At 40.1% G+C, this 21595-nt stretch overlaps 4 protein-coding genes across 5 annotated transcripts; 2 read left to right on the top strand and 2 right to left on the bottom strand.

Annotated features, from left to right (window-relative positions):
- The first annotated feature begins 686 nt into the window (after window positions 1–686).
- Window positions 687–6886, top strand: oaz1a (ornithine decarboxylase antizyme 1a). The gene is given in 6 exon segments (XM_014974974.2): window positions 687–870; window positions 4931–4997; window positions 4999–5085; window positions 5174–5349; window positions 5657–5742; window positions 6278–6886. Coding segments are annotated over 6 exon segments (654 nt in total). The 5' UTR covers window positions 687–763; the 3' UTR covers window positions 6409–6886.
- A 651-nt stretch (window positions 6887–7537) lies between these two features.
- Window positions 7538–12158, bottom strand: peak3 (PEAK family member 3). The gene is made up of 4 exons (XM_014974972.2): window positions 11828–12158; window positions 11433–11566; window positions 9412–9965; window positions 7538–9138 (listed from the first exon to the last, which is right to left on the bottom strand). The coding sequence occupies exons 1-4, from the start codon at window positions 11890–11892 to the stop codon at window positions 8137–8139; spliced, it is 1755 nt and encodes a 584-aa protein (XP_014830458.2). The 5' UTR covers window positions 11893–12158; the 3' UTR covers window positions 7538–8136.
- A 3299-nt stretch (window positions 12159–15457) lies between these two features.
- Window positions 15458–17226, bottom strand: LOC148159925 (uncharacterized). Its single transcript, XM_088005247.1, has one exon. It carries the CDS (start codon window positions 17224–17226, stop codon window positions 16342–16344), a length of 885 nt encoding a protein of 294 aa, XP_087861373.1. The 3' UTR covers window positions 15458–16341.
- Window positions 16974–20435, top strand: org (oogenesis-related gene). 2 transcript variants are annotated; one of them, XM_088004913.1, is made up of 7 exons: window positions 16974–18283; window positions 18388–18471; window positions 18567–18638; window positions 18712–18916; window positions 19693–19844; window positions 20151–20252; window positions 20325–20435. In XM_088004913.1, the coding sequence occupies exons 2-7, from the start codon at window positions 18421–18423 to the stop codon at window positions 20361–20363; spliced, it is 621 nt and encodes a 206-aa protein (XP_087861039.1). In that variant the 5' UTR covers window positions 16974–18283; window positions 18388–18420; the 3' UTR covers window positions 20364–20435. The 2 variants fall into 2 exon arrangements, with proteins under 2 accessions (XP_087861039.1, XP_014830450.1); XM_014974964.2 differs by lacking the exon at window positions 16974–18283 and having other exon boundaries at window positions 18333–18471.
- Window positions 20436–21595: the final 1160 nt, after the last annotated feature.

Raw genomic sequence — 21595 nt, 5'->3', positions numbered from 1 at the left:
TCTCAAAGACACAATATTTCAATAAAACAACGTAGTGTGATTTTCGAAGAAAATGGATTAGGACATTAAAAGGACCTCGTACATTAACAAAAGAAAGGCACACAATGTCCCAAACTTTATAGGTCAAATTAATTTTACTTTCTTGGTATTATTATTATTATTATTATTATTATTATTATTATTATTATTATTATTATTATTTTTAGTACTCTCAGCTTCAAGATTGGGATGTGGGACACGTTTTCTTCCAAAACACTTTCTGTTAAACCAAGTTTAATGCATGGGTGAACACAAGCTCAGAAAATAACCATAGAGTAACAGAGCTTTTACACAAACAAGAAGTCTCTCTTTAAGTTGAACTGTAGTGTGTATGTTTGTCCTTAAGTTACGAGCATTGAATTTTTCTTTAAATAAGAATAGTTACACTTTATAATAATACTACTTAATAAAAGTAAAAAATATACAATAACTCATAAAAGTCTATTTTTCCAACATGTTTCTCAAAATATGGTTCAACACTATTAAAACTGTATGTCATTTACCATAGAAACAGATCTATTTAGAGACATTGCAAAACAAACTAAAAGGGACAAATATAGAAGTAATATTAAACAGTTGATAAATGGTCTGATTGTCTTGTCCCTATACGTCACAGTGATCGGGACACTCCCCTGACTGATAACCGCAGCTCGCAGCCTTGACTCTGGCATCAGCCGACGAGGAGAGGAGACGGAGCGAGCAGCCTGTGGCGGACGCTGGCCGGATGGTTAAATCCAACCTACAGACGATTTTGAATAGTCATTGTTTTGTAAGAGAAAAAGAAAGACCCGAGATGCCTGTTATTGAGCAGTCCAGTAATAAACCTGAAAGGTATGTCGGTGTCAGCTGTTTTAGAAAAAAAAGAAGCTAAATGCTAAGTTCTAAAGCTGCGGCCTATGCAAGGTGTACTACTGTCTATTTACTGGAACGACTGGTACAAGTCATGTATGTTGTTCACAATAACACGATTTTATATGGTATTTGACGCTCCTAAACAGTTGTCAGGAATTTTTTTATTTAACAAAAGTTTATAAATGATATATAAACATATAATTGAAATACTTCATTACAATTTTAAATATATACTGTACATTGGTAACCAGCAATTAGACAGAAGTCACGTAACGTTGTTGACAGTCATTGCTCCTATTAGCCAGCTAATGCTAACCGAATGGCTAATATATGAAACGCAATTGAAATGTGTTAGCCCGATGCTAAGTGCTACATGCTAGCTGTTTGGAGCAAGATTAGCTTTGAATTTATTTTTAATCGTCAAATTAAAAACATTTAACGCTTAAATGATTAAATTGTAATTTAGTCGCATGGCGGATACGGATAAAATTTTTCGTTTTGTGCCAACTTTAGCTAACCTTCATTGGGTTATGTCATCGATGTTGTTTTTGTCGCTGCCATGATAATAATGTGCTATTCTTGATAGTTGACACAAAAACATAACAGTTTCGTTAAATTGTATAGTATGTCATGCTGCTTTTGTATGAAAACACTTAGAAGACAATTATTTTATTTACTTTGTCAGTTTTATGCCAACCGACGTCGTGATGAATCGTGTTTTACCCCCCATCTGTCTCACATGCTTACAAGTGTTTGGACATTTTCCGAAAATCCCATTTAAGGCAGATTTATTTTGCAACTGGCCAATCAGGCGAAGGTGGTATGATTATTTTAAGCAACCCTTGTCTCCACCTGATTCTGATTTGGCATCTACAGTGATCGATATTCACTTGGTTTGTGGATTATAGATGTCAGGGTTAATTAAAATGTTAACAGGGCAGATTAGCTCACTTATGTCTTCATCCGGAATCATGAGTTATGCTTTACTGGTACGTTTTTCCTGTTCTGTGTTGAGGCGTTGTTGCTCAGGTTCTGTTCTCACAGGATTTTATTCAGGCGGTCTGTCCAGTTCTGACGTCTTTTAAAGCTCTAGAAGGAAATTTCCACTGCACTGCGAAAGGGGGTGGCATAGAGGACTCCGAGACAGCTAATGATACACAGTGTACATTTGCTCTTAGATGGTACAATTATTATTGTTATCATAGCTTTAACCTTGACCAGTTATTCCACTGGATGTATTGATGAGTTACGTAACATTTTCATATGTCCGATGTACATTTTCAAAACACTGTTAAAGTGTGTACTGATGGACATCAAATGAACATTGATTGTTTATAAAGGAATAAGTCTCAGCTGATGGTTTTATAATGACTATTTCGCAATCATGCCAGCTTTATTGCCTTAAAGATTTGTTTTATTGCTATCAGTCTGTTGGCTGAGTCAGATTGGGGTTATGTAACCACTTGTGGTACATGCCAGAGCTTTTTTTTTTTTAAATTGAAATTAAATAGTGCTTAGATACACAAGTGTGTCTGAAGGTTTGAGCTCACATTGAATAATTAGGATTTTGTGGCTGATTTCTATTCTCCGACTTTGTCAGGTCAATTTTTGTTCCTATTTAAGAGCTGTGATAAATGCAGTACACTCTATGAATTTGGTTTAATTTTACCCCAAATAGGTTTTATGATTTTCTAAATTCCATTTCTTATAAAGTATATACTAAAAATACATATCCTGTTTCATAGAAAGACAACCTGAAATGTGCTTGGGTTGAATGTGTCTTTCTGTGCTTGAGTCCCTCGAACAAAAGCTGTTGGTCTGAAGCAGAGATGAGCGTTCCCTGAGTGGGTCACGTCAAACGCATTCAGTTCTGCTCTGCACAGTTTGGGCGGTTTTCCATTACATTCAACGGCTCTAGTGGGTGGGGTAATCATGTAGCTGAGCGGTCCCACAATCGGAAGAGTAGCGCAATGTGATCTGTGTGCAACACAAGGCAAAAACAGTGGAAGTCAAAGCTCTTTTGAATGTCTGACGTTGTCCTTAAAATGCCAAATCTGCTCAGCTGCTGTAATGTGTTTACAAGCAGCAGGTCAGATTATTGTAAGGCAGTCACTGCCGAGATGCTGTGATATTGACTAGAGGTCATGTCTTGCTCCCCGTGTGTAAATCTCTAAAAGTGTCACACTTTTGAAGTGTGACAAATACAACTAACAGTCTCTGGTGGGTTTTCTCTCTGGAGACTGTAGATGCTTCCCTTACCTTAATTATCAGATTTTCTAAAGGCTGTAAACATTGTGTCCAAATCCAGCAAGTTCTCTAACAAACCGAGGTTAAAAGTTCAAACGAATAAAAGGAGTAAAAGGAGCACCATGACTTTTGCTCCGTCCCTAATTTCTATTATCAGAAGATATGTCAGAAAGAGTAGTTTCCTTTTTTCTTTTCTTTTTTTTTTAAAGCTTTATATCTGTGAATGTTCTCTTAACTTCATTTTTAAACACACCATTGTTGTGGAAAATGGCTAACCTCAATAACAACATTCCACATGAGAGTTATGTCTGGTGCGTTCACTGGCGGGGGGAAATAACATTTTGAGTTTCTAATCTAATTGAGTCTAACTCTTAGCTTAAAACCTTCAGATAAAATGATATTTCATAAAATCTGATATTGTAACATTGTCAGCCATGAGAATGGGTGTTTGCTGATTTTAGCATGTCTACTCCAGATGCAGCACAGCTGTGACATTTGTGTTAGAGAGCGTCTTTGTGGTGCTGCTAATGGATCCCGTTCCTAATAGAAACACAGACTGATCTTCACGAACAGTGGAAAATGAATGTGGCAACACAAGCATTAGTGCTCAAAGCCAAGCCGAGTCAAAGAGCTGGATGGTATTTTTCCATATGTTGAAAAGTGGAGCGACCTGTTTAGTCAAAGGATAAAGTAGGCCGATGGTCAGACCTGCAGGATGTCGTTTCTGGAATAAACTGAATGTACCACAGGAAAAATGGCAAAATGCAGGTTGGTTTGGTGGAGTTGGTATTTGCTTTTATAATTTTCTGTTTTAAGTATAGGGGAATTTTTTTTAAAAAGTATGGAAATATGTTTGTTTTCTGACTTTATTTTTGTTTTCTACAGGAAATCTAGATGAAAAAAATTAAGTAATTTAGTATAGGCTTTTGTCTTATCGTTGATTTGCCACAAGTCATTTTTGACCTCAGTGGTTTGTTTCTAAGTGCCTGAGAAGCTTTAGATAAGGGAGGTTTTTTGCAGCTTTTTAGACGGCTATAAGTGACGGTTTAAACTTGACATTTAGGCCCAAAAACTGGAGGCTTAAATTCTTCAAATAATTAGCTTACAATTTTAGAAATGCTGCAACACATTTACCTGTTTGACATTTTAAAATTGAGTTATCAAATTCAGCCCAAATGTCTAAAAACGGTGAAATGGGCTTTCATAACAGTATTTAATAAATCCCCACTGCTGTATACTAGAGGATAACACATTTATATTAAAAACATGTTCAGTGTAACAAAAACAACTTTGAATACCCAAAGTGTTAAATTTTAAAATGAAAAATTTGTAGGAAACCTGAAGTTAGGCTTGTTGGATGAGCATAGCAGTAAAGTTTCAATAGAAGAAAAAGGTCATTCAAGGCTAAAGAAATGTGTTCAGTTTCCAGTTAATATTTCACTGAAAGGTGAGTCGCTTAACTGGGAACTCTTATTTTTAATTAGTCATCACAGAAGTGGCAGTCTAACATAAACCAACTTTCTGTCTGGGATGTTAATGTGCTTGTTTCAAATTTCACGAGTCATCATATAGAAGCGCGTGTCTCTTTTGAGAAGCACAGTCACTGATTGAACTCTGTCCGCCACGTGTTACCTGGTGTTTATTAACTTAAGCAAATGTTTTACAGTCATATATCTCTCCGTTGTGCAACGAACTCAAAACCTGCCGTCTGCATTGCACGTTTGGTTTGTGAGCGTCTGAGTACTTCACTTACGATGGCTCCGTCTTTGTGTGCGCCTGTGTCCCTCTCCAGCATCTCCAGTCCCAGGAGGTGCTCCCGCTGTTGCAGTAACCCGTGTCCGGGGCCTCTGTGGTGCTCCTGATGCCCCTCTCCCACCCCTGAAGATCCCAGGTGGGCGAGGGAATGACCAGCGGGATCGCAATCTTTCAGCTACGCTATTCTACTCTGTACGTGGAAGAGTTTTTTTTTTTTTTCTTTTTTCAGGCAATCCTTTCCTTTTGTGGCATCTCATCTCATCTTTATTTCTCTCCATAGGATGCTCATTTGTTGGTTCTTGAAGAGTCTCCCCCTGCAAACAGCAGAGTGCGTTTCTTGCTCTTTGAGCCCCGCCGCACCGAAGGCAAACATTGTGTCTGGAGGGCTGCGCTGAAGGGGGGGAACCTTTATGTTGAAATCCCTTCCGGAGCTTTGCCTGAAGGCAGCAAAGACAGGTCAGGAGGAGTAAATGCATCTTTCTCTGCATCTGTGCAGGAGCTCGGTTTTTCTTCAACAAATTAAATAGAAGTGACTCTGATTGCTTTTATTGTGTTAGTTTGTGATTAAAGTCAGGCCTTTACTGCTTTCTTTTCTGTTTGTACTGTACTAATATAAATATAAAATGGGTTATAAAGTATTTCACCAAATGGATTTGGATGATTATTAGTAATACGTTCTGTTTTCACTCATAAACCTGTATTAGGAGTATTGTGATTACCTCAGAGCTCTTGGTCCTTTAACAAATGTTATTTTTTCCAACAGTTTTGCACTTTTGCTGGAATTTGCAGAAGAACAGCTACAGGCTGATCATGTTTTCATCTGCTTTCACAAGAACCGTGACGACAGAGGTGAGATGATATCTGTGTGGCTTTGGTTTAACTAATAACTATTGCTTAACAATAAACCACTTTGGCTCGCAGCAGCAAAACCACTTTTTAAAAATATATTTGATCAGTTTAAACACATTTTGTTTGTGATGTAAAGCTTATTTTTCTGGGGGGGGGGTTTCCCTTTGTTTAAAATAAAATGTTTTCTGTTTAAATAAAAAGTAAATCTTAAATATAATGTTTCTCTTCAGTAAATGTGGGATAAATCCAATTTGATGCTTCTCAAAAGTGGGAGCAAATTAGTTGCTGCTTGATGTAGGTTAGATCATAAAAAGTACTTAAAGAATTTTGTTTAAATTAATGTTAATAACCAAATGTAGCTATTTCTGCAAAACAAAATTGTTTTCTTTTTTTCTGTTTCCAAAGCTGTTGAATTATTTCTACGCGTACTCCATGTCGTGTTTTATGTACTTTTTCTCTGAGAGAACTTTATATGTGTTGACGCTGTATTGATTTCGTGCTAACGAATGTCTCTTCCCACCCCGTTTCTCCACAGCATCCTTGCTGCGTACGTTCAGTTTCCTGGGCTTTGAGATTGTTAGACCGGGTCATCCTCTCGTCCCCTCCCGACCTGACGCTTTCTTCATGGCTTACAGCATCGAGCGAGACTCCTCCGATGACGAATAAAATAACGCTGAGCAGTTACAAATGTTTGTTCCTATTTCAATCAACACCAACGTCCGTTCTGAAAATGAGTACATTCTAGTCGTTAAGTGTGGTTGAGGTTGGTGGTTTTTCTTTTGCCTTTACATACTGCGTGCTGTGTTTCAGTAAAAGTTGCACTAGAGTTAAGACGTTTAAATAGAGCAGGAATGTAAAGCAGAAAGCCTGCATGATACCCGGGCATTACATCCTAACCACCGTTTAATAATGTTCTTGTCCATCCTACCCCTGATTCCTGAATATCTCCATAGTATATTTAAGATAAATTGAAATCGTACTCATGTAAGTAGATGTTTTCATAGTAATTATAAGTTGATTTTTTTTTTTTTTTTTTTTTCCTGTTTAATAATTTTTTTTTAATGTGTGCATGGTTTTAATTTGCTTTGATCCACTTGGTAGAGATCTGCATGTTGTAACGACTAAATAAAAGTGCTCACCTTAACGTGTGGTCGGCTGAGTAATGTCGGTGAAAGTTTGACAAAATCAAGGTTTTTAGGTGATGCAGAGCAGTGTATGGGATCAAGTTTACAGACGGGGAGTTTATCATGTGGATACCATTGCTTTGTAATGTAAAACCTGAAGGAAAACATTTTAGACAAAAAAAAAAAGTAATTTGGGGAAAGATGTAGCGAAATGTGCTGATGGAACGATTCTATACACTCATGGGCATGAAGTCAATCATTTTCAGCTTTGAATGCTTCTCTCTTTTACTTTTCAGATTGGCAAGGTTTGCATGCAGGTTTTTGTCTATGTGCACTACACTAATAGTTTAAATGTCCTCTTAGCATACTGCAGAGAAAGCCAACCCTCTGTATAGACAAACCTCTGGCTGGATTATTTTACAATTCTTCACAACAGAAATGGTAGAGTTAATTCAGATCAATTGGTTTCCTGGTAGAGACCCGACTATCGAGCCATAAAATATTCACAGGCTTATTCCCAAGGTTGATTTGTCCAGAACTGAGTTTGATGTGTGTTTAGAGTTGATGAATTTCAAGGTAGTCCTCATATGTTTCATGTCATGCTTGACAGCAGGTACATTGTGCTTTGATTTGAAAGCGAGGAGCAGTAATGAACATGCGTCTTCTCAGGCTGAGGCGAACATACCGTTTATCACAATGTCAAAATTTTCAGCCAGAATTATACAAGCAGCTTGATGGTTACAAAAAGTGTTTGCTTTACATAGTTTGTGGAGACGTGTGCATGTGTTCCACCCTGTGTAATTTAGATGAAACATTAATTTAAATGTATTCATCATACACTTTGTTTTTTAGATCTGTATTACAATATTACCCTGTGTTTAAAAAAATATATATACAAGGTTCAAATGCATAATTGAAATAAAAAAGAATGTATGTAAACGTCTGGGCAGCACTGAATAGATGACCAGCATTTCTGTTATAATTCACTGAAAAGCTGACTTCGTCCTGCGGCTACATTCAGGGAGATAAAGCAGCATTTCTGTTGATTTATTGATGAGAATAGATGCAAATTAGATATTAAATGCATGAGATCACTAACAGGCTTGCTCAGTCAAGGATCTCATCTCTTTGATATTTATTTTAACTAGTTAAAAATTTTATCAGACCAGTTTACATCAATCTGAACAGAGGAGCTAAAGGAAGGATGAACCTCTCTGAAAGTCTTTTGTCCTCTGCACCTGATGGATTCTAAAAATATATCTTTATCAACTCAGCTCAGGATGTTGGAAAGCTGCATAGCCGCACCCATTACAGTTTCAGAATCGGTAAATGGCAGATACTGCAGACAAATGCAGTCCTCCCAGTCCACACCAGGCTGATCCTGGATCAGTCCCACCTCTGCCAGCTTCATCACCAGCAGGGCTCGCTTGACGGTCAGCCAGTTCTGCACAGCCGTGACCGACGAGGAGCCTCCGTGGCCAGATAAGGAGACCCGGGGCCCCCACAGGAGCACCTGCAGCATGGCTATTATGTCCGTCATCTGGGGACCGTTCTCGCTCTGAAGCAGAGAGGACAAATGAAGAAGTCCCGTTCGGTATACAGACAGAGTAGGGTCTTTGTGGGTTTCCTGAGGACGCAGGCAGAAGTGAATTAGGGCTACTATTTGGCATTTAATGGAGGTCAGAGCCTGAGGGGCCGAAGCAGCAGACTGTGGCGTCACTAGCACACGAGGACAGCCATATTTCCTCCACAACTCCTGCACCCAACCTACTTGACCATCCCGTTCCAGCACCTCTCCCCCTTTACATCTCTGCCTGCCGGGCCAGACCAGAAGGATCTCTTTGGGTCTGAGCTCAGCTGCAGCAGCACTGCTGCTGTGCAGGTGGTGTAAGCCCATTAAGACCTGCAGCACCAGAACACACACCTGTCTGTTGTAATTCTGACAGTCGCTGGGCTGCACCAAGCAGCTGTCCTGAACAAAGTCCTCCAGGGTGGCGTGCGGCAGATCACGTTCCACGCTCACACAGTGTCCTCTCTGAAGGAGAGAGTGAACCGTCATGCCGAGACAACAGGACGCTTTCTCATCGCTGCCTCCGTCTGGCGGATCAGGATCCCTGCAGTCTGACGCTCCAGCGGTGGGAAGGTCTTGCGTTGCGTTGGTTTTGCTTTCCTTATCGATGCTTGGTTGAAAATAAGCGATGACATCTTGCACATTCGCGTGCAGGTTTTCTTTGTTACGAGTCGAAGGAGCGTTCTTCGTCCCTTTGCATGCCTACACAACAAATAACGGGAACAAAATGCACTCGTTGCATCAAAGTGTTTTGCAATTCTGTGATAAATGTGACAAAAAAAGAGGTCTGTAGCTGCAGGTGGTGTAGCTGTTGAAAGGAAGTTATGTTGGCACCACAATGAGTAGAACATTTGCAAATGCTGATAAAGATCAAGATTGTTTTTAACAATGTGGTTTGTATTTCAGACCTAACTTGCCATGAAAAATATCAAATCATAAAAGACTACATATGAAATAAGAGATGTGCAATATTACCCTCAAACCAAGCACCCTCCCGGGGAACTTTGGGCTCTGGAGGCTATAGTAGGTCTTGTCTCCGATCTTCTTTGGCTTGCTGCCCTCACACAGCAGGAAATCCTGAGGCTCATATGAGTCGCAATCCCTTTCTGTCACCGTCAGGATGCTGCGCTCCTCAACACTCTTAGCCATCCTTCGAAGGAAGAGCAGCTGACGATGCTGAATCCTCCCTGAGACAACACGCTGGTCCTCAAAGCTCCCAAAGATGGAGGCTAGGTGTTCATCTGGGGTATCAAAGGTCAGCTGGGACAGGGGCTGCAAGGGAGTGGGGCTTCTTCTGGCTGGTTTCAAGTCTTGAATCTCCTCATGCATGAAAGTGTCGGGTATCGGTGCCGTCATGTAGAGGGGGTTGTCAAAGTTCTGAGGACGTTTTTGCAGAGGAGAGAGTGGAGAGAGGGAGCAGTGCGCAGGTGGATCAATGCCGGGAAGAGAGAGGGTGCGGGTCAGCTTCTTCTTTGGAACAGGGGGTGGCATGTCATCGGAGAAGAATCTCACCTCGTGTTTGAATGGATCTGGGGAGCACAATGAGAAGGAACCTTAGGTCTAAACAAAAATATAAGAGGAAACAGGCTGGATTCAAGAGTCGCAAATGTTCAAAATAGTTGTACAATCGCAGGTTGTATGACATTTTCCCAACTTCTGGGTTGCTGACGCCTTCAGTGGTTTAGATATTCATCTCTAACCAATTCTGTCAGTATGTTATGCAACAATAAGGATGGAAAGGTCTTCACAGACCTTTAGTTTCACAATGAGATGCTTCTTGTCAGACCCTTGGTAATGAGACACTTTTTAATAGGCAGTAAGTGGCAGGATATCCTTTTAAATATTAATGTACTTCAGCTGCTTTCATCTCTTTCTGTGCCCTTTTGCTCCTTCCTTTCTTCACGTGGTCAAAACTTTTTCCCTGTGTTTTCCTGTGTGTCCACAGTGTTTCACATAACTTTGTGGACATCTGTAGTTCGATATGTGTGGACGAGTTGTTATTGACATTTGATGACAATTTCCCATTCATCTTTTTTTTTTTGTTTGTTTGTTTGTTTTCCTGCAAAGCCTAATCTTACTCTAATCTGACACACATCTTTTCCCTGTCACGCCTCCCAACCAAAAAGCTGCTACATAGATAGTTTTTCTTTAATGAAACAGAGATTATTTCCCACTCACCTTGCAGAATGAATGGGGAATAAGCTTCTGTGTTATATAATATTTGTACCAGTGAAGAACTAAATAATATATAGATTCAAGTTTAAAAGACAGCTTGAAACGTAAAGTAACTTGTCATTTATTAGTAGTATTTTGTGTGGGTAATAGAAACAAAAGTGATTATGTTAAACACAATAGTTTCTTAACTTTTGTCCACCCCTGAATAAATGTGACCAATTAAAAGGTTTCATTTTTAGTATATTTTTGGACGGTTTAATAAAAATTCATTTATTTTAGAACTTTATATGCTCTAAAATAAAGTATATAACACATTTGTCTAGAATGTAAGGCACCTATTTACCTAACATGGCCTTGTTTCAGAAAAGACTATTTCTATTTTAGGACTTAAAACACAGGAAGCTCTTTGGTAAAAATGCAAAAAAAAATTACCACTGACTAGTTTTTTTCTCTCTTTGCTAAGTATTTTATTACCTCAATTTAATAAATGAGCACTAATATTTTCAGTTTGAACTTAATACAGTATTTTTATTATTTGTATGTTTCACCTCATATTTTAACTTATCTGGGGTTTTATTATTATGACAGCTGGATGACCCGAATTTCCCGCGAAGTTATTCTACTCTGAAGCTCACTTGGAATTTGCTCAAAGTAAAAGTCACATAGTGGTATACTTCCTCTCTCTAGTTCTCACGAACTGAAAGACGAACTGAGGAGAGGAGTGAACTACTCCTCCCATTTGTTCCCCTAATCAACACCAGCCGCCAGTTCAGCGCAGAATTTAAATCCTGCACAAAATGACGAGTTGCAAGCAGTCCTACCGTAGCGCTGGTGGATGGGACACTGGGCTGCATGACAGTCGGTGGGCTCAGAGAAGACGTCTCCGTTGAATGCAAAGCTGGGATGCTGAAACCCAGCGGGGCTGAAAACAGAGTCTGACTCCACACTGGAACGTCTGAAGGCATGCACAGAATAGTTCCCCCATTAAAGCGTGCATATCTGCAGAACCGTCCTCTGCAGAAATAGTCTGATTTTTGCAGAATATTGTATTTTTTTCCCCCTACAAGTAAGAACATGCACTGCAAAAATACTTGAACATACAATGACAAATGATCTGTGAAAATATAACTATTGTAAAATAATTTTTTTTTTTTCATTTTTCATTTTTTCAAAGAAAATCTTATTAATGAGAGTCTGATAAGTACTTTGGCCTTACCTGTGTTGTTTGACAGGCAGTATTGGAGGCTGATCCTTCACTCTGCTACCAGAAGCAGACGCCATCGGGAACTTAAGCTTTAACACCTCAATCCTTTCCCCTCACCTCAGCAGCATCTCCCTCCTCTGACTTCTAGCGCACTAGAAGCTCAGGAGGCCAACTCACCGTCTCTTTTAAAGACTTCCTGTCTGGCTCAGTTTCAGCTTCCTACTACTTCATCTGAATGGTTGCGTATTTCAAAGTGACTCGTCTTTAAAAGGTGTTGCTCGGCAGACGTCTTACTGCGACCAGTTTCCGTCAGAGCTTGAGGTTGGCACCGGAAGAGTTGTCTCTGTACTGAGGGCAAAGCTGCTCTCTGAGCTAACCTCAACGCCGGCAGAAGGAGGAAGAGCAGTTACAACAGAGCGCCTTCACGTTGCGCTCGTTTCTGTCTGTTTTTCCCAGGTGCAGCTCGCCGGTGTTTCATCCTAAGCTCATGTGACGTTACAGAACTAGTTTTGCAGGCTTTTGCATCAACTTCATATGCTTCTATGACCTTTTTCTACTGATCACGTATTAAACTAGGACTGCATGCAGGTGCAGTTTGTAGCACTGTTGCCTTGAATCCCAGCCTGGGGGCTTTTTGGTGCCTCTCCCCAGTAGGAGACCATCACAGGGCATTATAGAGGCAAACAGATATTCAAACCTACGACTTCCTTGCTGCAAGGCACCAGTGGCACCACATCGGTAATGGGCGATCGCCCAGAAAACCACAATCAAGCCATGCAACAGCCTCTAATAAACAGAGCAGAACAAAGAGCTGATTTAGAGGCCATGTGAAGACATCCTAACAGATGAGATGACACCTGTATCCTGTCAGCATCACATAAAACATCTTTGCACCACTTTTGCTATGTCGTCCTCTCAAAACTGAGCGAAGGAGTTATTTGAGTTACAACAGCGAAGCTATATTAAGTTCTCAGGTTGCAGCTATTCTCATGTCCCAGTGTGATTGTGGATAAACATTGGTTATTTTGAAAGACAAAATATGATATTAAAATATGAGCCTTTTTTTTTTTTTTTTTGAAAATGTTTTAATTCAGTTACTCTTTTCCTATTTGAGATAATAGAAATATAAAATATCTGGTTAGAGAAACAAAAAAAAATTTTTTTCTTTTTGTTTTCATTTCTTAGCAGGTGCCTATCATATATCTAGACTTTAGGAGGCACTTTTTTTCTTCTATTAACCTTGACTTGTCTCTAAATAATCCAGTTACATCAAATGCAGAGACAAGTGTCCATGTGGACTGAAACACAAATGAAACAGGCTATCAGTTGGAAAGATAACAAGGATGTTAATTTTCTAAAACATTAATAATAATCTAGCCAGCCAGCCTACCTATGAAATTTAAATCATTTTAATCTCACTGTATTTAAGCCATAATAGCATGTGACAGCACATCCTGGAAAGTGAGAACAAGCACTGGGTAACATATCTCCCCTGAATGTCTCTCATCCTTTATCATCATCATCATCCTCATCTCACAGCAAACTGACGTGTTGCCTGGTGACAGGTCAGCACCAGTGTGGTGTGAGAATTTGCAATGACATGTAGCCTAATTATTAATCATGTCTGAGTCTAAATGGTGATTTAACAGAGCCAAACCTGCTGCATTGCTCTCTGAGAACAAGGTGTACGGAAGAGACAGCGCCATCTAATGTCACGACAGCCACATGGTGGTTTCACATTTAAGTGTCTGCTTACAGAAATATGAATAGAATGAGTTTTTTTTCTATTTCTTAGCCAGATGTGTTTTCTAAATACCTTAAATCGGTAAATAACTACAATAAAATTGAATAATAGCTTATTGTTACTTTTTTTTGCATATCTGTCATCAGTTTCTAAGAGAAAACAAGAAGACCAACATCTGTTTACACTCCTGCATTAGGAGTCGCATTAAAAAAAGACAGTTGTGGTTTTTAAGACTAAAACAATATCAAAATGTTGGTATTTAAATCTCCCTTGTTAAAAAAAAAAAGAAGAGATAACATTCCCATGATTCATTTTCATTTGAATTTTCACTTCCATATGAGAGCAGAAACAAAGACGGAGTTCACAAATCTGAGAATCGCTCTCAGTCACCTGCTTTACTCAACAGGAATTACACTGCATTGTTCTGACTGACCGGAATCCTGGGAGAGTATGACCGATTCCTGTTTCCACTGAACACACTAGTCGTGGTGTTATTTCTGTCCTCCTCCTCTGGAGTAAAACATGATCAGATTCTAGTACTTGATGCTGATGTCATATATATTATGACTAGATGATGGTTCCTTCTCTCTGTCTGGAAATCATTTGTGCACAAAAGCAGTGTGCAAAGTTAAAGTTAAAGCAGATGTCTTTCTGCTTAAGTATTCTTACTGTTTTTTTTTCTCACTTGTTTATACAATCAAAGAAAAATGTGAAATTTCAGTTGCCTCTGATATTCTCAGCTACCTTATTTCATGCATGCCTTTATTGCACAGCAGTGTCTCTTTTTAATGGTCCTTCTTGCATAGTAGTTTACTTTGCTGCTGCAATAATGTGAAAAAGTGTAAAAAAAAAAAAAGTCATAATTTCATCCCTTGCACGGTGGATCCATAGTATTTGGCACATACTAAAATAAACTAAAGAAAGACTTCATTTCTTTGGAAGGGAAAAGTTTTACACATAAAATAAATATTAATAAACTCAAAAGTCCAAATAGAAAACTTGTGGTTGAAGCTCAAGGAGATGCTTCCAATCTCTAAGATTTGGGGTTCATCACCAAAAATAAAATGTAACTAATGAATAAATACATTTTCAGTTGCTATTTGCATGAGCAAAAATCCTTTTTTAAATTACTTTTTTAAGAAAATGTATTGAAACACTTGTTTTTTTTAACTTATTTTATATTGTTTTTCTTGTCGTTTGAGCGATGCCTGTCTCATTTCCTAGAAACAAATTTCCTGGCTGAGTGAAAAACACGTTTAGATTTAACTCGACCAGAGGTGTGAATATTAATGGGCTCACAGACGCTGCTTTATTGTGGATTTCTAGAGGCTCTGTATTTGTTTGGGCTGCATACTGAATCTGTTTTCTGAATTTTCTCTTCCTGATTACTAGAAGGCTCTCAGAAATTAAACATCCATTATTTTGTCTCCCATTCATTCCTCACTGCCTGCTCCTGCTTTTGTAAACGCTTTAGAGGCTGAATTTCATTAAAGCCGAAACCCTTGATTACCCAGAAGCACTCAGGAGAAACCTTTTACGTCATGCAAATAAACAAACCGCATAGTAGCGAGATTATAAATTTAAATTCGTGTTTGAAGGAGCAGCTCCATCGCCGTTTGCGTCACAGTGCGATTTATCCTCCACATTTCGGTGAGTGGGTGGCAGATGGACGCATCGAGTGACCAACATTAAGACCCTCTTCAGCGAACCTCTTCAGCCGTGAGAGGGGCAGGTCTGGTTTCTCTGAACACATCGCTGAAGCGGGACTGTGGAAACATTGATACAAACTGAAGCAGGTAGCCTGAAGATTGGCCCATCAGGGCGTCAAACTATAAATCCAATCAGATTTATACAGCGTTCTACCATTTTGATTTCTTTCTTTCTTTTTAATGATGCATTCGAACCATTATTTTACAGGTGTGAAATAATTATGCAACATATATCATCAATGAATTTACAAAACAAGAATCGAGTTGAATTTACAGTGAATTTTCTCCTGTTCATTGGGGTCAAAATTAAATATACAGACTCAAATATACACATACATTCTTACTAATACTTGGTCAAATGTCCCGTAGAAAAACACAGAGAAACTAAAAGTGTTTGTTGCTGCTTGAAACTTGTTTTTGTAGCCAGCAACGCGCTCTTGGCATTTTTTTTTTCTTTGGAAGGATATTCAACCACAATTCTTGAAATTCAAACATAGTCGACACATTTTCCTAAGACCAAAGGTTTGGGGAGAGCATTTTATAGTTAATGTCAGCCTAATTTCCCCATTTCAACACCAATTCGGATGAGTGTTTTTCGATAGTTGTCCTTTCTGGAGCACTCACTTGTATTTACGCACAATTTTTTTTTTAACCCAAACATTCATTCACTCTTGAAAGTAAATTGATATGTTCAGAATAAATATGTAATAAAAAACCAACAACAACAACAAAAACTGGAGAATATTTGAAAGTGTGAACATGATATAAAGAACTCCATACAAACTCACAAGCACGGTGATGGATGCATCATGCTGAGGGCGTGTTTCAGAGCCAGTGGCACCGGTACATTGATGAAGGATGATCACAATAGAGGATTATCTCTTAGTGAATTAAACTATTTGAAATTTGGACTCAATTGGACCAGAAATGTTTGTCAGACTCAATTATTCATGCAGGTTTTTACATTTTACAGCTGCAGGAAACGACACATATTATAATCAAGTGCATACTTTTAACCAGCTTACACAGTTGACACAAATGACATTGAAAGTCAAACTTCTTTTGTCAGTGTGCTACATTAAATGTTTCTTTATGATGTGGTAGAAGCGTCGTTTTAGCTTATCTGGTGGCTTCGGCGTAGAGGAAGCAGAACTTGAGGCGGATGGGGAAGCGTGCGGCTCTCCTCTTAGCGAACTCTCTCCGCCCTGGGAAACAGGAAAGTCTTTGGACGGCTTCTTCTTGACTCCTAACAGGTGGGAACAGTCCCCTTTGACGACCGCCTCGTTGGATCCTGAAGCACAAACGGCACTAGAAGCCTTGTTGTCGCTGTGTAGGCGGTGCAATCCGGCCTGACAGAGCAGCGCCTCCTCACTCGCCATCTGTGGGCTCTGGCTTAAAGTCACAAAGCCGTACGGTGTGGTGACCTTGGTGAGGTGGGGCAGGGACAGGGCGGCCTTACTCGTCGGGTCCAGGCAGTAAAGGGTGCTTTTGTTGGAGGGAGGAAATGGTACGTCCTGCTGACGGAAAGATCTCCTCTTGGCTAAAGGGTCTGAAAGACACCGCTCAGCTTTGCGGCCTGACAGCAGCAAACTGGAGCAGGAGGAGGATGAAGATGAAGAGACGTTAGCCCCACTGCTCCTTAATTCTCCCTCTGACTCTGCTTCATTGTCCTCTGCCTCCTTGTCCAGTGACCGTAAACTGGTCTGTACTGACAGACTTGGTATGGTAAACTGTGGGATGCTATCAGGTGTCAGGATGTTGGCGAAGATGTTTTCTCGGCTTGTTTGTGAGTCTGTGGAGCATCCAAAGGACTTTGCGCTGCCGGTGGCCCACAGCAGGGCCCGGATCCCCGCACTGCTGCCGCTGTGCCTCCTGGTTGTGGAGAGATCACCCGAAGCTTTGCTCCCACTGCATATAGCACCAAAACTGAATGTTCTCATCACTGGTTGCTTATCCATTTTGTAAGGGTCTTCCACTGCCGCTGCGCAGGTTTGATTGTAGCTTGACAAAAGGCGGGGCAACAGGAGGCTCTTATATTCATCTAGTTGCACCTGTTTGGTTTTTTTTCTTCAAACGCATAAAAGGATACGGAGACGTGACAGAAACTCCACCCGGAAATGGTTACCAATTAGAGAGCCGCACTCGTATGGAAGCACGGTTAAGGACTTGTTTCTCAAAGCTCTTCAAATGCAAAGCAGCAACAAGAGCAGGAACAGCATCTGTCTGCCTCTCGAGCCCCGAAGCAGTGATCCGATATTAGACCACAACACTTTTGTTACGATAGAAATGTTTCAGGGCTAGATTTCATTATCAATGAGGGATTACTCAAGTGGAGTTGAAAAAATGTGTTATTTTGATAGAAACCAAATAGTCCCACACAGAAGAATGTATGGCTTTTTAAAAATATTGTTTCCAAGTGCAGAGGAATAAATTAAACTACTTTATGGGTGTTTTGCTAAAATATAAGTTGGCGTTTGGGTGGAAATAGATGTAAATGTGTATCTGTTGTTCATTCAATGTGACACAAACCACATGAACAGCAGTTGCAAAATCTTTGTAAAATATCCTTACCTAATCTATATGTCTACATCACTTCCTTTTATATGTTTGTACACTGCAATACTAAATAGATGCTCTTAGTTGAGCAATACAGCTGTGATGTTTGACTGTCAGCAAAATGTTTCTTATCTGAAATGCTGTTGTAGTTCTAAACCAGATGTGAAAGGGTGGAAACCCTTTAAAAAGTTCCACTTTTTGCCTTTTTTGTCCATATGTATATATTTATTTTTTGGCAAATGTGTTTTTTTTTTTTTTTTTTTTTTTCGGAGTATCTGTTAATTAATTGACTGAAAAAAAATATTATCCAATCATTTGCTAAACATTGTGTGTCTTAATGCTGTTTTCCTTTAAATGACAAAACAGAAAACATGAAGGTTCCGCACACTTGGCCCACATTCCGCATTCTGCGTTAATTAGCTGGACGTGTCTATTGTTGGTTTGTCCTGATTACACCAGGTGCGTTTGTCGGTGCTCATTGGCCACATCGACGTAACAGAAAAATACATGTCAGGCCCCAAAAACTCTCAGTGATATTCATGAGCGTCTCTCCCCCGCTGCAGACCCGGCAGGTCCAGGCTTTGTCCCGCAGCACCATGTCTTGTGAAGCCTCCGGGGACGCTGTGGCGCAGCCTGAGAACTCTGAGGTGAGGGTAAACTCTGAAACACGCCGCGGCCGGCCATGTGTCTGTGATCAGTCCGTTTGTTCGGCGCGTCTCCCCGTCTGTGTCTCCACCTGTAGGGCAAAGTGGTGAGGAGAGACGGCGTGTTTCGCTCTGTTGTGCGCGGCCTCCTCTGGCCTTTCAGCATCGTTGTAAGTTTTTGTTTCAAAACCAACAAGGAGGGAAGGTTCCTCAGGCGTGGACTAACTCTGTGCACGACTCCAGGCAAGGGTCTTCCGCGGAATTGTGTGGGCGCCTCAGCTGAAAAGCCTCTCCTGCTCCGTGGCTTCCAGCCCGGCACGTCACAGCCTCACTGGCCATAAGCGCCTCTCCCGGTTCACCCGGCTGCTGCTGCGCATCCTGCCCTGCTGGGCGCAGGCCGCCCTGGGCTACCCGGTGTCCCGCAGCATTGGGCGTTCGTTGTCCCCAGGTAAGTAGCCCATTTTGTTTTCACGTTAAAACATGGACGTCCGGCTCCAGACCTGCCAGTTTTAATTGAGTTTTTACTCCCAACTACCTCCTCAGCATGTCAAAATTCTGCATAGGCTTTAAAATTAAGAATAAAATGTTTTTTTTATGTAAATGACAAACTCTTTGAAGATATAACCTATGTTAAATGCTGTGCTGAAGTTGGAATTTATTTGTTTACACTTTATTTGACCAAAGCTGCATGTTGAAGACCCCTGGTGTAGAACCAATCTGTTCTTGGAGATTGCAGTTTTCATGCTTTTAAAAGTCATCTTTAGCTTCGAAGTGTTCACATGAAATGCCGAGTTTATCTAGGAAAGAAATTTAAATTAAGTCCAAGAACCTTGGCTTACACTGTGTTCTCAACTAGTGGCTCTATATAGTTTCATTACAATTTTAACTTCACTCTAGTATTGACCAGCTAGGGCTTATGGCTCTATCCTGCACTGATGAGTCCACCCATTCATTACCTGTACAATATAAAGCTTGTTATAATTGGTAGAATTTATTTTTTTCAGTTTGCATGTATGAAATGTGTATAGTTGAATCTGTCTGAAAGGGGCATCTTGCTGGAAAAGCTACTTTAATCTCATGCAATGACTAGTTTACTTGCATTTTTCTAGAAGGCAAATGAGCTTCAAATAGTTACTTTACTCAACCAGTATATTCATGAGTGGAGCTTCATCTACCTGTGACGTTATGGATTATTGTAGCTGGTTCTGCATTTTCTCTAAACAGACGTCAGCGTTTCTCCTACTAAACCATTTGGAAAAGGCAGCAAGAGAAAAATAGATGAGCTTGACGACGACTACGATGAGGAGCCATCCTGGGTGATTGCGCTTTCTAAGGAACTTCCAGATGATGACTACTCAAATGATCCCGACTACGAGGTTTGTTTGAGCTTTCATTAATTGACATGTCAGGCCAGTTGGTATTGGTGTCGCCTTGTGCATGTGTTGCTGATCCAACGTGATTGGATAATTGCAGTCTGACTTTTGTAGAAATGAGTCCTTTAATATGAGTTGAACACAGAAAAGCCAGACACTAGTTGACTACCACAATTGGACACCTACATTAGCTGGTGTTCTTGACTAGCTGAAATCTAATGCCTCTAAATAAACGGCCACAACTCTAAAGTTATTCAGCTATTTGTAGATGTCTGATATGTTGACCCTGAAGGGTTTTGTCTTTCTCAGACCACCACAGAAGAGACGGACAGTGAGGAATTCGCCTCAGACGATACAGAAAGTAATCTTGATATTTCAGGGAGGAGTGTCGTTATCGAGGACGTGAACACGGTGAGATGACTTGCAGTCTCATTGAGCGACATCATGTAAGGAGTGTACTTCATCTGTCTGCTTTATTTACAGGATGTTGCTGTGCCTTCTGAGGGGTCTACAGCTGTTTAATTTTTTCATATGCTGTGATTTTTTTGTATGTTTATATATTTGGTAATTCAATAAAACTTTATTTTGCTCTAACATTGTGGACTCTTTACCACTAGATGGCAGCATTGTGTTTTCAAAGATTCATGCTGAGGTACCGTTACAAATGTGATGTGTTCTTACAAGAGTCTAAGATTTATTTTTGTTCCCTCTTATCTAAAGCCATGTGCCTCAACTAGATCAAGCTTCACTAAAGTGAAACGGCTCAAAGTTTAGCAACACAGCTTGCAAAATGTGAAAACTGCCCATATTTATCTGTAGAGCGAGGGTCCAATCATGTGGTCCTTTTTTGTCTAGTGTCAACCTTTTCTGCTGCCTGCAGAGTAAAACCTCCTGTGAAGCATGCTATACTTATGGGAGGGGGAATGTCACTGAAAGGCCTCTTAAAGCTGTTAAACCCAAGCGACCCGGTTATCAGCACTTGCACTACACACGGTCTTATGCTGAGGTCCATTCAACTCCAAGCTGGATTTTAATCACACCTGAGGTAATGATGCTCTAGTAGCTCATGGTGCTGCCCAAGCACTGTTTGCAGCACCTCAAACATTTTAAGCTTTACTTTCCTAAAACTAGTTGTAGGTAACATTTTTAGACGGGGCTCCGTTGTCTTGTAGCGACACTCCATCTTACTCCTGAGGTGTAAAGTGAGCCTTGCAGGTTGTAACTGGGTTAGTCAAAGTTGCTTCCAGGGAGAAATTAGACTTCAGAGGGTGGTCCAGATTTTGACAACTGGAATGCAGCTAGAACACGTTTCATGTTCTAGGTGTTTGGAGAAACTGGTCCACATCTACAGTACTTAACAATGGGCAAAAGTTGCTTCCTTTTTTTTTTCATGCCAAATTGACCCGAGTGTTGCCAAAAACTCTTATCTGACTAACATGGATCCAGTAGTATTTAGCAGACCTCGCATGACTAATAACGGAAATAAATTTCAGTTATTTTTCTCTGAAATTTCAAAACACTTGTAAGGTAGATGCAATTAATGGTTGAGACCTGGTGAGTAAATGTGGATCCTTATTCAGGTCAGTGGCTTGAACCTCGGTCACTTGACTAGATTTCCCAGGTTTGGAGAAGGTCATTGACCAAAGTTCCTATACCTGAAGGAACAATTAAATGTTAAACGTGTTAATTAAACATGGCTGACGCCAAAAGTTGTGACTGCAACAAACTTAAAATGACAAGAGTTTGAGATATGC

This window comes from Poecilia mexicana, unplaced genomic scaffold, assembly GCF_051168715.1.
Source record: "Poecilia mexicana isolate PSO_F unplaced genomic scaffold, ASM5116871v1 scaffold_4, whole genome shotgun sequence".
Taxonomy (NCBI): Eukaryota; Metazoa; Chordata; class Actinopteri; order Cyprinodontiformes; family Poeciliidae; genus Poecilia; species Poecilia mexicana.
This window is presented reverse-complemented; position numbering and strand designations above follow the sequence as displayed.